At 42.5% G+C, this 17,066-nt stretch overlaps 1 protein-coding gene across 2 annotated transcripts in view; it reads right to left on the reverse strand.

Annotated features, from left to right (window-relative positions):
- The window catches only part of CRYL1 (crystallin lambda 1), a 131,651-nt gene that overhangs the window by 89,732 nt on the left and 24,853 nt on the right, over nucleotides 1–17,066 (reverse strand). For both annotated transcript variants that reach the window (XM_049647348.1, XM_049647347.1), the window contains exon 3: nucleotides 7,015–7,141. In XM_049647348.1, coding sequence (XP_049503305.1) covers nucleotides 7,015–7,141 — 127 coding nt within the window. The remainder of the gene's footprint in view (nucleotides 1–7,014; nucleotides 7,142–17,066) is intronic.

Raw genomic sequence — 17,066 nt, forward strand, 5'->3', positions numbered from 1 at the left:
CCTGTCAGAGTGGCTAAAATCAACAACATAAGAAACAAGGGTTGGCAAGAATGCAAAAGGAGAACCATCCTGCACTGTTGGTGGGAATGCGAACTGGTACAGCCACCTTGGAAAACAGTGTGGAGCGTCCTCAAAAATTAAAATGGAAGCACCCTACAGTTCAACAATCACACTACTATGTATTTACCCAAAGAATACAAAAATACTAATTCAATGGAATACATGCACCCCAATGTTTATAGCAGCATTATCTACAATAGCCAAATTATGGAAAAAGCCCAAGTGTCCATTGGCTGATGAATGGATAAAGAGGACAGGGTATACGCATACAATGGAATATTACTCAGCCCTAAAAAAGATGAAATCTTGCCATTTGCAATGACGTGGATGGAGTTACAGAATATTATGCTAAGCAAAACAAGTCAGAGAAAAACAAATACCGTATGATAACTCTTATGTGGAATGTAAGAAACAAAACAAAATATTTGGAATATTATGGAAAAGGCAAAACGGTAAGAAAAAAAACAAAAACAAAAACAAAAACAAAAACAGATGACTGTTTGCTAGGGCCTAAGGGGAGGGAGGAGACTGAGAACAGGGGAAGGAGGGCACTCTGGGTGGTAATGGAAACGTTCTCAAGTCTGAATGTGATGGTGACTACACGATTATACGCATTTGTCAAAACACAAGAACTGATCACTAAAAATGGTGAATTTTATCGTATGTAAGCTATAGTTGCGTAAACTTGATCTTATAAATTTTTCTTTAAAAAAACACACGGAGGGGTGCCTTGGTGGCTCAGTCAGTTAAACCTCTGACTGCAGCTCAGAGCATGATCTCACGGTTTGTGGGTCTGTGCTGACAGCTTGGGGCCTGGAGCCTGCTTCGGATTCTGTTGTCTCCCTCTCTCTCTCCGCCCCTCCCCTGCTCAAGCTGTCTCTCTCACTCTCAAAAATAAACAAACATTAAAAAATTAAGAAAAAAACACACATGGAACAGAAAAGGTACGATTTAAGTTTCTGTGTATACTCCCGTATGTTCTCAGTGTTGGCTGCCCGTGTGCCCTTTGCTATGCAAGCACCCCAGCCCCGTACCCACAGCCCCGTCCCTACCGAAATGATTACGCAGAGTCTCGGTGAACCAAGACCTAATGTCCAAAAAGTTTCCATCCTTTAAGAAAATATACACATTTAAAAGTGATGTTAGTTTTTATGAATAGTGCATCCTGTAATTCCTGACGGTGTCTGAAAGTCCTCATCAAAATGACTCGCATCTTCTAAATTTTAAAGGTAAAGTTCAGATGCAAATTCTGCTCATCTACACAGATGATGAAATTTTTACTTCTAGGATTTCAGCAATTGTCCTGATTTTGTATAAGTAAATTCCATTTAAACTCCCTAATTCTATAAGCCATTCCCATGGCTCCTACCGGCTACTTCAATCTCAAGTCTTAAATTCCAGAAATCAGATAAAGGCTCTATATCACAGCACTAAGGCTCTTTCAGAGTCAGTCAAAGCTTTAGACAGGCTTTTCAGAATAAACTTACTTTTCCAGCACAGTAGATTTTCTTGCTAGGCAAGATTTGATTTCCAAATTGCACTAAGTTCTAGTAATTCAGGTTTCATTCTCGCCTGCTCCCACATTTCAGCAGACAATTAAGGAACTTTCTGACCCGTGCTCCTACCCTCTGGGGTTTGGGTAGAAGACAATCCACCACAGAGAGTTACACTCACATTCCTGGGACTCTGACCCTCGGGGACTCAGTAAATCCTACAGTAGGACTGTTTGTAGTTAAACAACCGTGTGGCAAGCAGTGTGTTTTGTTCATTTGTTAATTCACAAACTCTGTCTCCTGCTTTTGAACAATTCCCAAAGGTAATGATAATTTTCCTTTTGTAAGAAAATGTCTCCAAATGGCCCGGATTAATATTTCTACGATGCGAACCTTTCCTTTTATAAACTGGAAAACAGAATTGTAAGAGCTGATAAGGGCACAGCTAGCAAGAAGTCCACGGGCACCAAGATGAGGCAGGGCCAGGAGGCCTGGTGAAGAGCAGACACCTGACAGATGGAGCTTTGGTACTGCAGCTTTAATAACATTCTTAGATGGAAGGTTCTCTCAGATCAGATATCACATGATGAACATAACAATTATGTTAAATCCAAAAACCATACTTAAATCCGATACAATTTTGGGCAAAGCACACAGCAAGAAGTGTTCTAAGTTTTAAACCAAAGTCACGATACAAAATTCTATTTATGGTATAATGTTAAGTATGTTAGAGAAAGAGAGGAAAGACCTAGAAGAAATGGAAGGAAATACAAATACACCAAAACGTTAAGACATTTTGGAACAATGGACCGACACAGGATTTTCCTAAACTCCCTTCATTCTTTCTTTACTCTTTAAAACATATTTTTAACATCCTTAGATAGTTAGAAATCTCATGTAATTTAACAAACACATGATAGAACACGAGGCAGGTTTTGATTTGGGAGGGTTATTGACTTGTTTGTTTGATAAAAAGAAGACGAAATTAATAAGCATTAGTTGCAAAATTTGCAAAATCGAGTTTGCCCTGGGTCATACAAAGAAATTGTGTAAACACGCTCAAGACAGTCAAAGCAACAGACAAAAAAATGCAATCTTGATTTTTGTTTTCTTACCCATTCTTCCTTCTGACTAGCTTCACTGTCCTACTAAACGCCTTCCTTGGAGGATTCTAATCAGGATACAGAATAAAACCCAAACTCTTGATTTCTTTCAGAGAACACTTAAATAGCGCTCCTATATGCCATGCGTTACTCCAAGCATCTTACAAATGTTAATTCATTTCCTCTAAGTAAGTCTTCAGGCTGGCATTCAAGCACTCCCCACTTGGTTTCCACTCCCAGCCCTCTCCCACCGCTCCAAACGCCCTGTGACAGCCTCACCATTCCACTCTGGTTGCCTAAAATACACTCACTGGCACCGCTCATCCTCATTCTTTCATTCCCCATTTTTTTTTAATATTTATTTATTATTTTTGAGAGTCAGAGCATGAGTGGGGGGGGAGGGGCAGAGAGAGAGGGAGACCCAGAATCCAAAGCAGGCTCCAGGCTCTGAGCTGTCAGCACAGAGCCCCATGCGGGGCTGAAACTCTCAAGCCGTGAGATCACGACCTGAGCCGAAGTCGGACACCCAACCGACTGAGCCACCCAGGTGCCCCATCATCCGATCATTTCTTTCTGAGACACTGTCCCCACCCGTTCCCCAAAATCCACTTGTCAAAGGCCAAAGCAGGCTCATATCCTACCTTCATCAAACTTTCCCAAACCCTCCTGGCTCAGATCTGGGCTATTACTCTTCATAGAACTAGAAGTACAAGGAATTTCCAAAGAACATAATCTCTGATAGGAAATAAATCTAGTTACTAGAGTTTACATCACCTTTCTCTATATTCCTTTCCTTACACTGACTGACTCAGTGTTGTTCTGCACAACAAATGCTGCTCAGTATGTAAATGTCACATGTATTCAATCTGCAGACAGACCTTAAAGAGCAACTTGCAATACTGTGCATAGAACAACATGTTTCCCCACATCATTTGTTTACTATCAAAATTGTATACAAATGGTCACAACAGAAAATTATTTATTTTATAAACTTTTTAAGCATTTTCTGTGTTAAGTGCTGTGACTAAAAATTTTACGTGCATTATAACCCAGAATATTCCCCAAAAACCATCCCATAAGAGGAAGACTCACCTTACATTCAAGTCATCGTAAAGTTCTCCTATTATGCAGTACTATCCTTTTTTTTTTTTTTTTTTTTTTTTAAATAATATACTGTTTGGGGAAGACACATTGATCTGAACTAATTCAATCACGCTAGCCTAGAGATCATCTGATAAAATCTATTTTTCAAAATGGGACCAGGAGACAAAGGAATTTAACATAGATGTTTTAATTATTCCTGGGGTATGACCTCACAATTGCTACCGCAGGAAAATTTGTAAATAAACTTTATAAAGATCACTTTAACACACAAAAAGCAACACAGTTGTTACGTTGAGAAACAACTATACCACCAGAGAAAGTTTTGAGAATTGGTAGTCAAGGCTGGATATAAACCTTCCAATGCCATATCACATGTGATGCACAGCAACATCTCAGGAAAGCAAAGGAGATGTGCTGTGGAAAACTGTTTAGAAAACAGACTCAAGGGGCGCCTGAGTGGCTCAGTTGGTTAAGCATCCAACCTTTGGTTTTGGCTCGCGTCATGATCTCACGGTTCATGGGATCAAGTCCCCATGTCAGGCTCCTTGCTGACAGCACAGAGCCTGCATGGGATTTTCTCTTTCCCTCTCTCTCTGCCTCTCCCCCATTCACTCTCTCTGTCTCTTTCTCTCAAAATAAATCAATTAATTTAGTAAAAATAATAAAGTCTCGAGGCACCTGGGTGGCTCAGTCAGTTAAGTGTCCGACTTTGGCTCAGGTCACGATCTCACAGTCTGTGAGTTCAAGCCCCATGTCAGACTCTGTGTTAATAGCTCAGAGCCTGGAGCCTGCTTCAGATTCTGTGTCTCCTTCTCTCTCTGCCCCTCCCCTGCTTGTACTCTGTCTCTCTCTCTAAAATAAATAAACATTTTTTTTTAATTTTTTTTAACGTTTATTTATTTTTTGAGGCAGAGAGAGACAAAGCATGAACAGGGGAGGGTCAGAGAGAGGGAGACACAGTATCTGTGTCAGATACTCTGGAGTCAGAGATACTTTTTTTTTTCCCCAATGTTTATTTATTTCTGAGAGAGACAGAGTGTGAGCAGGGGAGGGGCAGAGAGAGAGGGAGACACAATCTGAGCTGTCAGCACAGAGCCCGATGCAGGGCTCGAACTTGTGAACTGTGAGATCGTGACCTGAGCCGAGATCAAGAGTCAAATGTTTAACCGACTGAGCTACCCGGGAGCCCTGAAACACTTGTTAAGAGTTTCAACAGAAATGGCTTTTTTTTGAAAAAATGTGAAAGAAATATTTCAGCAATGTGTTAGATATGCCTATTTAAGATCACATTATATACGTAATTATAATACTTTATTATGGATCATGTCAATATTATACATCGAACTGACCCCAGAAAGGACTGTTTTCATCTTCTCATTGGAAACATGGAGACTTGACTTCCATGGCAGTGACCTCAGGTGTGAACACGGACGGCTCTCTTCACAAGCACCCGGTGCCCTGGCTATTACGTCAATTGTACGGATGAAGAAGCGCAGCTTTGACCTGAAGAGACTCACAAGGGCACGCAGCTGCTCAGTGCGGAGTCCGCTTGACTTACAGTGTGTGTCCTCAACCACCACCTCCACGGCAGGAAGCTCCCACAGGCCTTTCGTGTCAGAAGCCACAAAATGTAAGTTGATTCTCCTCCTCCGGTAGGATCAGCATAAAAAGCACATACTCTCCTTAGAAACGAGATGTGCGTCAAGAACCTTCTCTGCTGAGCCCACACCGTGCTCCTCAGACGGTGAATCCCCCACCCTCACAGCACCCAGCATCGCAGTAAGGGTGGGAACAGACAGCACTCGAAAGCTCCTTAAAGGACCCCTCCGATCCCACGTAAGACTCCCCAGTTTGATACAAGCTTCACCAAATGAGAGACAGAGATGAAAATACTCAAAAGAGATACGGAATTGGCAAATAGTGCTCTTCCTATGTTCCGTTCGACACTCATTTGTGTTTTTTTTAATGTTTATTTATTTATTTTGAGAGAGGGAGAGAGAATCCCAAGCTGACAGCACAGAGCCTGACACAGTACTTAAATTCATGAACCATGAGATCATGTCCGGAGCCAAGATCAAGAGTCAGATGCTTAGGGGCACCTGGGTGGCTCAGTGAGTTAAGCGTCCGACTTGCCTTCAGCTCAGGTCATGAATTCGTAGTTCATGGGTTGGAGCCCCCCCCCCCCCCCCCCCCCAGGCTCTGGACTGACAGCTCAGAGCCTGGAGTCTGCTTCAGATTTTGTTTCTCCCTCTCTCTCTGTCCCTTCCCTGCTCACACTCTGTCTCTTTCGCTCAAAAATAAATAAACATTAAAAAAAACTAAAAAAAAAAAAAAAAGTCAGACACTTAACTGACTGAACCACCCAGGCACCCCAACACGCATTTGTTAAATGAATTAGAAAAATTTTAGTGCTTCAAAGATGGAGAACCTAGATTTCCTGTCTTTGACTTCAATCTCAAAAGTAGCAGCTGACCATAAAACACACTGTCTTTCCGGTCTGCTCCCAAATTCTCAGCTAGAATGTCGTTACAGAAACAAAATGCAATGTGCAACATGGAATAAATGGAAATGTGCCAGCCTCAGAACACATAACATCCAGGAGGGAGATCAGGAGTGATGCTAGTTCAGGTAAACCTGCTTAAACCTTACGGCACTAAGTGTAACATGTTTAAAAGACAAATTTATACATCGCGGTTCTTAAAGAGGTGCAGAAGCCGTCCACAGACACAGGAGCTCCAGGAGGGATGGGTCCTGACCCGCCAGGCACCAACCTGCCCGCACAGCCCCTGAGGCTGTCCCCCAGCCTCGCCTGGAGCTTTCTCTGCTGTGTCAACAGTTCTTTCCGGAGTTCTTTTTTAAAGTGAAGTCGCTGGAAAAGCTAAATGCAAATATTACAAGAAATGAAAAGGTTTATTCTAGGTGATTTCTTTAAGCTTTTACTGTATTATGTATCAGAACAAGAATATGATCTCTCATTCAATAAGAACATAAAACAAAAAGAGACGTGTTAGCTGTCCAGAAAACCGTATTTCTGCTCAAGATTCTCCTCTGAACGCAGTAGTTTGAAGAGAGACTGTATAGGAGATGATTTGAAACAATGTTTCCTAGCACATAAAACAGAACCCCGACCTTCAGGTACCCCGACCTTCAGGTACATGATGCCCACTCTGCCCTTTATCTTCCCCTGCTCTTCCAAGGGGACTGGAACACCATCCCAAGAGCTTACGGACCTGAGTGCAGGACCCTTAACTCACCTGAATGTGCAGGGCGCCCTCTACTGCCTCCTGGATGTTCAAACAGCCGCTGATGAGTGACAGCTGGTCTTGGGCACCCAGAGAGCCTTTCAGAGAGCCCGACTGCTCCAGAAACGTCATCTCTTTTCTAGAAAGAAGAGTGACCCTGTGAGTATTCAAGAGCAAATTAAAGGCAATGGTAGGGCGCCTGGGTGGCTAAGTCGGTTAAGCATCTGTCCGAGTCTTGATTTGGGCTCAGGTCACGATCTCAAGGTTCATGGGATTCTTTCTCTCTCTCTCTCTCTCTGCCCTTACCCCGCTCGTGCGCTCTCTCAAAATAAATAAATAAACTTTAAAAAAATTAAGACAAAGGGGCGCCTGGGTGGCTCGGTCGGTTAAGCGTCCGACTTCGGCTCGGGTCACGATCTCGCAGTCCATGAGTTCGAGCCCCACGATGGGCTCTGTGCTGACGGCTCAGAACCTGGAGCCTGCTTCCGATTCTGTGTCTCCCTCTCTCTCTGCCCCTTCCCTTTTTGCACCCTCTCTTGCTCGCTCTCAAAAATAAACATTAAAAAAATTTTTTTTAATTAAAACAAAGGTAAACATCACTAACTAGTAGGGAAATGCAAATCAAAACCACAGCGATCTACCCCTTCACACCCATTAGAATCTGAATAAGTAAACCAAGAGTTAGTGAGGACGTGGAGAAATAGAAAACCTGTGGAAATGTGAAAGGGCCAGCCACAGTGGCAGTTTGAGGACTTCTCAAAAAGTTAAAAACAGAACTACCAAATGATCCAGCAATTCCATTTCTGGTTATTACCCCCCCCCCCCGAATGAAAGCAGGTACTCAAACGCGCATTTGTGCACCCATGTTCCATGGTTTACAATAACCAAAAGATGGGAACCCAAAAAGTCCACACCTGGGTGAATGGATAAACAAATGTGGCGTGTGCATACAGCAGAATTCAATCAGTGCAATTCAGCCTTAAAACGGAAATCCTGTCACAGCAACCACAGGGACGGACCTTGAGGACGTTAGGCTAAGTGAAATACGCCAGTCACAAAAAGACGAATGCTGTATGATCCCACTTATACGCGGTGCCCAGGACAGTCAAACTCACAGAGCAGAAGTAGAATGGAGGCTGCCAGGGCTGGGTGAGGGTGACCGTGGTTTCGGGGACACAGAGTTTCAGTTGTGCAAGATGGCCTTTTGGTGACGGACGGCTGCACAGTGAGAATGCGCTTAATACCGCTGAACTGTACACTCAGAAATTATTAAGATAGTAGACTTTATGTTACGTACATTTTACAATCCTTTTTTTATTTTTATTTTTTAAGAGATGGGGCGAGGCCAACAGGAGGTAAGACTGGAGACTACTTCTCCGCCCGCTTCTTTCAGTCCTGGGGGACGGGGCTGAAAGAACGTATCTCATAATCAGGACCAGCTGGCTTCGTGGGGTGCAGCCTGTGCGTCACAGAGACGGGCGCTCAGAAGGGCCCTGGGCTGGGTCTGATGCCCTGCCGTCACGGTCTCAAAATTCTTTTGTTTGTGTTTTTTTTTTTGAGAGAGAGAGAGAGCACGAGTGAGCAAGGGGCAGGGAGGAGAAAGAGAATCCCATGAGGGACAGACAGAGAGGGAGAGGGAGAGACAGGAGCAGGGTTCACCCACAACGGGGCTCGAGCTTGCCTGAAGCAGGGCCTGAGCCCGCCCCGTGGTGGACTCAAACTCCCGGACCGAACCGTGAGGCCGTGACCTGCAGCAAAGTCAGATGCTTAACAGACTGAGCCACCCAGGCGCCCCTCACGGTCTCAAAATTCTTAATGACTATCAAGCAAAGGGCCCCACATTTTCATTTAGCCTCATAAATTATGCAGTCAGTCTGGCTTATAATTCGTGATATATTAAATAAAGACAGAGAACATATACAAACACACACAGTAAGGAACAACATTTATGCTTTCCAAAAACTTCTGTGAGTTTTCCCAGTGAGTCAAACAATTTTTACATCGCTTCGTATCATGGTTTGTTTTTTTTTTTTAATTTTTTTTTTTAATGTTTATTTATTTTTGAGACAGAGAGAGACAGAGCATGAATGGGGGAGGGGCAGAGAGAGGGAGACACAGAATCTGAAACAGGCTCCAGGCTCTGAGCGGTCAGCACAGAGCCTGACGCGGGGCTCGAACTCACAGACCGCGAGATCATGACCTGAGCTGAAGTCGGAGGCTTAACCAACTGAGCCACCCAGGCGCCCCTCATGGTTTTTATCTTTACGCTGTCAGCGTCTTCAGCCAAAGAGCACCAGGAACACACGTACAGTGGGGCGGCTCAGGTTCATCGCTCACTGCAGTGAGGGAGAGTGCACACCAGGGGGAGCCGTGGGGTATCAGCAAGGGTGTCTGAGGGCACCTAGAGCAGACGTGAGCTTGGGTCGGGGGATTCGGAAGAGGATCTGAGGGTCTGAGTTCACCGGATTGGATGCTGTGAACTCAGCGAAGGCAACGTGAGGACTGAGTGTCTCCACAAACATAAATATCTGCAGGGCAGACTAAATGGAAGACAAAGCTGTAATGGGCAAAGAAGTAACAGTCGTTCATTTTAGCCAAGACTCAGCATCTGTGGGTTTGCACGGTGCCCTCGTTCTTGTCTGTGCTCAGACAAATTTAAAACGTGGTCTTGCTGTGTCTCGTTCTCTCATGGTCTAAGAGTGACCTTGTCTGAGGGGGGTGTTCTTGAGACTCCTTATGTCCAACAGGAGAGCGCCACGGCCTACCCGTGAGGACCCGCCAGCTCCAGATGTCAGGGGCTGTGCTTCTGTTGTTTTGTCTTTTTTTTCTTTCTTAAAGCTATGCACCTGTATTTTGTTTTAACTACAAATTGAGGACCAAATTGCTACTGTTACTGGGAGGAAAAAAAGATACGCTGAAATGCAAACAGATTTCTTTATTTTAATTAACAAAAAGAAGCTTCCTGGCAAAGGTAAATGAGTCAACCAATGATCCGGCAGATTCAAAGTCTCTCCTGCTTCTGGGTCAGCAAACAGAAAAATGCCATGGCTGGCCATCACCACACCTGGGATCTGAACCCGAATCTGTTTCAAGGAGAGGGAGAATCCGAGATGATTGGCATACAGATAATTTGGAAGGTCTGTAATATATCAGCTTTAAAAAATCTACCTTAAAATTGGGCCAGAAAATGGCTACCTTATTCTGCAGGATCCTAAGGACACACATGCGGAAGGCGCCCCTCGGAACAACTCAATGTTGGGAACTGAATAACCCCGACCACTCCCCCCGCCCCAATTAGCAGGCATTCGAAAGTATTTCTACATGCAACACATTCCTTGAAGTAGAGGTTTATAAAGTTACTGAAAATATACAAAACAAGGTCTGTTTCTTAGCCAGTTCAAGAAATTTGTATTCGTTGTATAGAATAGCGCGTGGTGTCTTCTTAGCAACAGGTTAGAAATCTATGATTTGTAAGTTTGATAAGCTAACATCAAGAAAACGGACTTAAATGCCAGAAAATAGTACCTTACACGCCATCGAGGGAAACGTATAAAGAGTTACCAGAAAAAGTTACCCTACTAAGATAAGGAAAAGTAAATATTTACCCGTTCTAGAGGCTCCTGTTCCTGTGACCATGTACCAGTAGTGTCCCCAAACCTCCCTGAACAGTCTGTGTTCTTCATTCAAACAACAACAGTGAGGAGAGCACCATGTGATCCAAAGATCATTTATTTTTCACTTCATGTTTCCATTCCATTTTTCGGAAGTTTTAGAGTTACATAAGTCTGTAAATACACTAAAACCATTTACTGTATACTTTAAAAGAGTCAGGTGTGTGGTATATAAATTCTATCTCGATAAAGCTGATCTATTTGTTTCTTGTCGCTTCTGTGACAAATTACCACAAACTTAGTGGCTTAAACAATACAAATTTATTACCTTACAGTCCAGGGGTCAGAAATCTCAAGTAGACTAACATCAAAGTACCACAAGGCTGCAAATCTCAAGTAGACTAACGTCGAAATATCAGCAAGGCTGAGTTCCTTCTGGAAGCTCTAGAAGTGAATCTGTTCCATGCGTCTTCTAGTTCCTAGAGCACACCCCCCCTCACCTCTTTCCTTGGCTTTGTGGCCCTCTTCCATTTCACAGCCTGCAATCTCACTACCAACCTCTGCTCTGTCATCGCACCTCCTTCTTTGACTCTCCTGACTATTTTTTCCTAAGAACGAGCCTCGTGATTACACTGAACCAATCTGGATAATCTCCCACATGCATACCCTGAACTTAATCACATCTGGTCTTCTTTGCCACGTAAGGTAACACATTCCCAGGTTCCAGGGATGAGGACCTGGGAGAAGCAGTGTTCTGACTACCACACTTATTAACAAAACAACAAAAACAGAAACAAACAAGGGGCACCTGGGTGGCTCAGTCTGTTAAGCGTCAGACTCTTGATTTTGGCTCAGGTCATGATCTCACGGTTTGTGGGTTCGAGCCCTGCATAGGGCTCTGCACTGACAGGGTGAAGCCTGCTTGGGATTCTCTGTCTCCTTCTCTCTCTGCCCCTCCTTTCTTGCTCTCTCTCTCTCTCTCTCTCTCAAAAATATATAAACTTAAAAAAACCTTTTAGAATAGAATATGTAATGTAGGTAGAATTCCTGTACAATTACTGTCCAAAACTGTGCTTACAGAACAGAGAGCACTTGCCCATTAAAGCTGCCTCACATCAGATAACTAGGTTATGCTTGGCTCTCTGTACTTTGCAGACGTTATTCCACCATATTCAGAAATCCACTGGCTGTTGAAAAGCTGTTGTCAATCGTCGTTCCTTCGTGGGCAGTCTCTCCTTTCACTCTCTCACTGCCTGTAAGACTTTTCTGATGTTCCTTGGTGTTTTACAGTTTCACTGTGAGGTATGTAGATATAGATACCCTTCCTATTTCTCCTGCTTAGGACACTCTGTTCTTCCAGAATATGAGGGTCCATGTCTTCAACTGAAATGAAGTCTCAATCATTACATCTTCATAAATTGTTTTTCCCTATTCTCCTTAACCCTTTCAGACCTCTAAGGAGATCTATGTTAGACACTCTCTCTGTATCCTCCATATTTCTTAACTACTCTTGTCACATATTACCTCTGTCTCCCGAACTGCATGCCAGATAGTATCTTCAGATCTGACTTCCGGGTTACTATGCTCATAAAAAACCTCGTCTCTCGTGTGTTGGGGATTTTTAGTTGTGAGCAGATGTCCACTGAGCCCTGCGGGAATTCTCTGAGCCTTTGTTTAAGGTACATTATCCTGGAGATGGGACGTATTTGCTTCGGGCAGGCACTGAAGGCACCACTAACCAAGGGACCAATGTGAACTGTTGGACTGGAATGTTTAAGTCCACACGGGAAGATGAATTCAGGCTCCGACTCAGAGAGCTTGTCTGTGGCTGTAAATCCTCAGAGAAACGCTTTCTCCCCTCCACCCAGAACCATGGCCAAGAGAGACAAGCCCCCACATGTGGGTTAGTTTCCTACTCCTCTCAGCAACAATGTAGACCTCTGGAAACCAGCTTCACGTGGGGGTCTCCAATCTGATCCCCATCTTGCTCAGACTAAGGTTTGCTGCTAGAACCAAAGCAAGACTGGCAAGTAGCTTACTTAGAGCAGCCGTGCCTCTCACATATCTCTTGGGATCTGTGCTCCCAATCTGGCCTCTGAGAATTTCCATTACTCTCTTGCCAGCTCAGCTATGCATTATAAACTATACATTTACTCAATACTTGTAAGTATTTTGAAGTGAAAAGGGTTTCTAGGATGCTTACGTTGCCATATTGCCAGAAACTAAACCCTAGACTGTTTCTTTGAGATTTAATATTCTTAGGTATTAGGCACATTTTACATACTTCGTGAGAAAGGAGAAATACTGACCATATCATTTCAGCAATAAGTTATTCAATGTGAATATGATCTCTACTATACACATAATTTATAACACATAATCACTAACTGATTATATCATGGTTCTTGTTCATATGTATAGAAAAGAAAAACAATACTGATGTTTTTGAGTTACCACTGCTAAGGCCTACTCTTCTGTTTCCCAGTTTTACCCATTTGGAAAAACATATACATGTTTATATTATTTATATACAAAATAGTATGTATATGTTATTATAAGAATATTCTATATTTACACATATATAAATAATACCTAAATTCACCTGAATCCAACAAGTTTAGGCTTAAAAATAACAATATACTTCTGAAACGCATCAAAACGCAAAGAACGTTTCTGTTTTATTTAATCTAGCTTATTCCCTCTGATACTTCAGAAACTGAGGCCCAAACTGGCTACATCACTCAAAGATATAAAGTGCTAGCAGCATGTGGGATGGAAGCCGGTCTTCTGACTCCTTCTCGCAAAAGCACACGGAATAGGAACCACTGCCTCTTCCTCACTCCTCCTACTAGACCACGATGGCACACAGACACACACACACACACACACACACACACACACACACACAACCCTGTCTGGTGGGAATTATTATTTGTAGAACTAATGGGCACAGTGCATTGGCTTAAATTTTGAAAATCGAAGGTCAACAATATACTGGAGAAAATAGGAAGAGTTTGCATCCACTCCCTCCCTCGTGAATGCTGCTAACGCCCGAGGCCCAGTCTGCTGAGCTTGAACTTAGACTACCGGGCTCCCATCGTCCCTTCGGGGAGCCCCGGTGTACCTAGCAAACCTACCATCTCCTTCCAGGATGTCGTTACCAACAGGTGTGCCAGGCTGACCTACGGCCCGGCTCCAGAGTTCAGCCCACTGGGTGCCTGTGCCACCGGTACATGGCCCATCCATCAACTCATCCCTCATGGCGGTTTGAATGAAGACCCAGGGAGTAAGTTGGTCAAAGGTCGGTGGAGCCCACAGTAGAGTCACTGCAATGGTGAGTTTTAGAAAGGCAGGACCTCAGACAAGGACCTGCTATGAAACAATCCTCCCCAGAACTGCTGAAAGTTACCAGAGCTGTTGTCTGACTGTCAGAAGCTCGCGTGTCCCCTGAACAATGTCCCATTTCTGCAACAGTGATGGAGCTGCAGAGATAGTTCCCAGTATCCCTTGCTTCCTTGAAGAGCCTTGCAATAAATATCCACCAACAGATATAATCTGGATGCCTCAATCCTTATAAACTGAAAGGGCCTCGCATCTATTTTGTTCAGAAATTTGACAGATAGGATGAAGAAAATTATACCATATCTAAACTGCTTGGTTTTAAACTATATGATTTATATAAATTAGACCTGCAGCAGTGGCTAAGCCTAGAAACCAATAACACTGATAAACATTAACTACGTTGCCCATAAATATAACCAGAATAAAAACGTTCATATCTCTGAAAAACTGTTTACAGCTACCAAACAACAAAAAATCATTTCATTTAAATGTACTTGCTGTCACAGAGGAACAAGTGACAAATAAAATACAGTGCCCCTGTTCTTTTTCTGGAAAGACTTTCTTTTTGTAACTTATTTTTTAAAGTAAAAAAAAAGTGGAAATAATAATAAACATCCCCACATTTCTGAGAATTAAAAACTACCAATCCTGACATATGTGCTTTTCATTTTTTAAGTAAACAAAACACTGAAGTTCTTTTATCCACCAACCTCTTCTGTTGAACTCAGATGGGATTTTTAAATGCGAAACCCTGAAAACATAATGATTACCCATTTCATCATTTAGAGAATTATGTTTGAGAGGCTCACGTGCTCAAAACCACCTGCTTTAAGCATGAGTAAGCCAAAGCAAACTTTTGTCCTTTCTTCCCAACGTGCGGAGTCAGATTAGATCAAATAGATGGGACTACAAGAGTGGCTCCTGTCGCTTAGATGAGCTACTGTTCTGTAGAATTCCCAGGGACACCCCTATGAAGAAAGGAAGGAAAAAGAGACAGAAGGCAGGAGCCAGAATAGCCACACCAATGGCCTCATGCAGATTAGACTCAGAGTGAAGAATCCATATAAGTGATTTGGCCTCAAGGCCCTTTCTGCCCCTGGAAAAGACAGGAGCATGAGGGGAGAGACCTGGTCACACGTTAACCCCCTGGATGGCTGCAAACTCCAGGACCCCAAGAGCAAACCAGATAAGACATTGGAGGAGCTTTTAGACATACTCAGACAATCCCTTACATTGTCTTCAAGTTCAAGAACTATGCCCACAAATCAAAACCAGCCATTGGCAATGTTTTATCCCCGTTATTCTAGTTTTACATTGAATACTTTGGAAGAACTTAACACATAAACAGCTGGAAAAGACAGGGCTCTCAGTGGGGTTTTCAGCAGCCTGACACATGCCAGAATGTTGCAAATAAGCATGCACTTTGTTCAAAGCACTTTAGTAAGTGGCTGTAGCATACCAGTTCTACCTCTAGAGGTCAACCTAGCACCAGAAGTCAAAATATTTCCATCGTAACTTCAATGAAGTTAAATTTTTATTTAAAACTGGAGAAAACGAAGTGTTAACAATTATCACTGTACGGCAAAATATGGGTGGTTTTAATTTTTTCATATTTATATTTTTGAAGTTCTATTCAAGAGGAGCATTTATTAATTAAAAAAGATAAAAGACAATGGAGAAGTGGGAACCCTTGTATACTACCAGTGGGATTATAACATGTGCAGCTGCTATGGAAAACATTATAGTGCTTCCTAAAAAAATTAAAAATGGAATGACCCAGCAATCCCCCTTCTGGGTATATATTCGGAGGAAATGAAAGCAGGGACTTAAAAGAAATATCTGTACATCCATATTTACAGCAGCATTATTCACAACAGCAAAAAGGTAGAAGCAATTCAAATGTCCACCAGTGGATGAAAGGATAAACAAAATGTGGTGTGTACATACAATGGAATATTATTCAGCCTTTAAAAGGAAGGAAATCCTTTCACATGCTACAATATGGATGAATCTTAAGGACATAATGCTAAGTGAAATAAACCAGTCACAAAAACACAGATATAGGATTCCACTTATGTGAGACGTCTAAAGTATCCAAATTCACAGAAAAAAAAAAAGTAAAATAGTGGTTGCCAGGGGCTGGGAGGAGGGAAAATGGGAAGTTGTTGTTCAATGGGTACAGAGTTTCAACGTCAGAGGAGGAAAAGTTCTGGAGATTTGGTGCACAACAATGTGAATGTACTTAACACTACTGAACTATACACAGTTAAAATGGTTTTTAAAAAAGTAAATTTTGTTACTTTTTTGCCATAATTAAAAATAGAAACAATATATTTTCTTTTTAAGTGATTACTGTGGCATTAAAATTGTGTTTGAACTTGATTCTTCTAGAAGGTAAAAGAGGGCAGAATTCATGCAAGAACTAAACTCCGTATGAACCAGAACTCAGAAATAAATTGATTAAGGGACTAAAAGGCTTGTAGATTCTGTAGAAGGAGTTAGAAAATCATTTTAGCCAGTGTCGTCCCAGTTGATTCATGTCATAACCTAGGCCTTGGACTTCTAATTACACACACTGGATAAAACACACATTTACCTCTGCTCCCTCCAAAAACCTCAATAAAACCAAACTAAAGGAATCTTTAAAAACTATATGGGGTGCCCGGGTGGCCCAATCAGTTAAGTACTTATCTGACTCTTGTCGGCTCAGGTCATGATCTCAAGGTTTGATGATCATGATCTCAGGTCATGATCTCAAGATGGAGCCCCACATTGGGCTTTGTCCTGACGGTGTGGAGCCTGCTTGGGATTCTGTCTGTCCCTCTGTCTGCCCCTAGCCACTCACTCTTTCAGTGTCCCTCTGTCTCAAAATAAATAAACTTTTATATGTATAGATATATACATACAGATCTATAGACATAGACAGATATATAGACATAGATGACAATACAGACGGTATAGATATGGACACAGATACACACATAAAAGCCCACAAAGTCAAAGACATCACGAAGTTACAATGGACAAAAGATCTAATTTTGTGGGACACGGAAAAGAACACCAAAGTGGTAGGGTAAGTGACTTGATGGGGTAGAGAGAGCTGAGATTTAA

Source organism: Panthera uncia (assembly GCF_023721935.1).
Source record: "Panthera uncia isolate 11264 chromosome A1 unlocalized genomic scaffold, Puncia_PCG_1.0 HiC_scaffold_16, whole genome shotgun sequence".
NCBI classification, from domain to species: domain Eukaryota; kingdom Metazoa; phylum Chordata; class Mammalia; order Carnivora; family Felidae; genus Panthera; species Panthera uncia.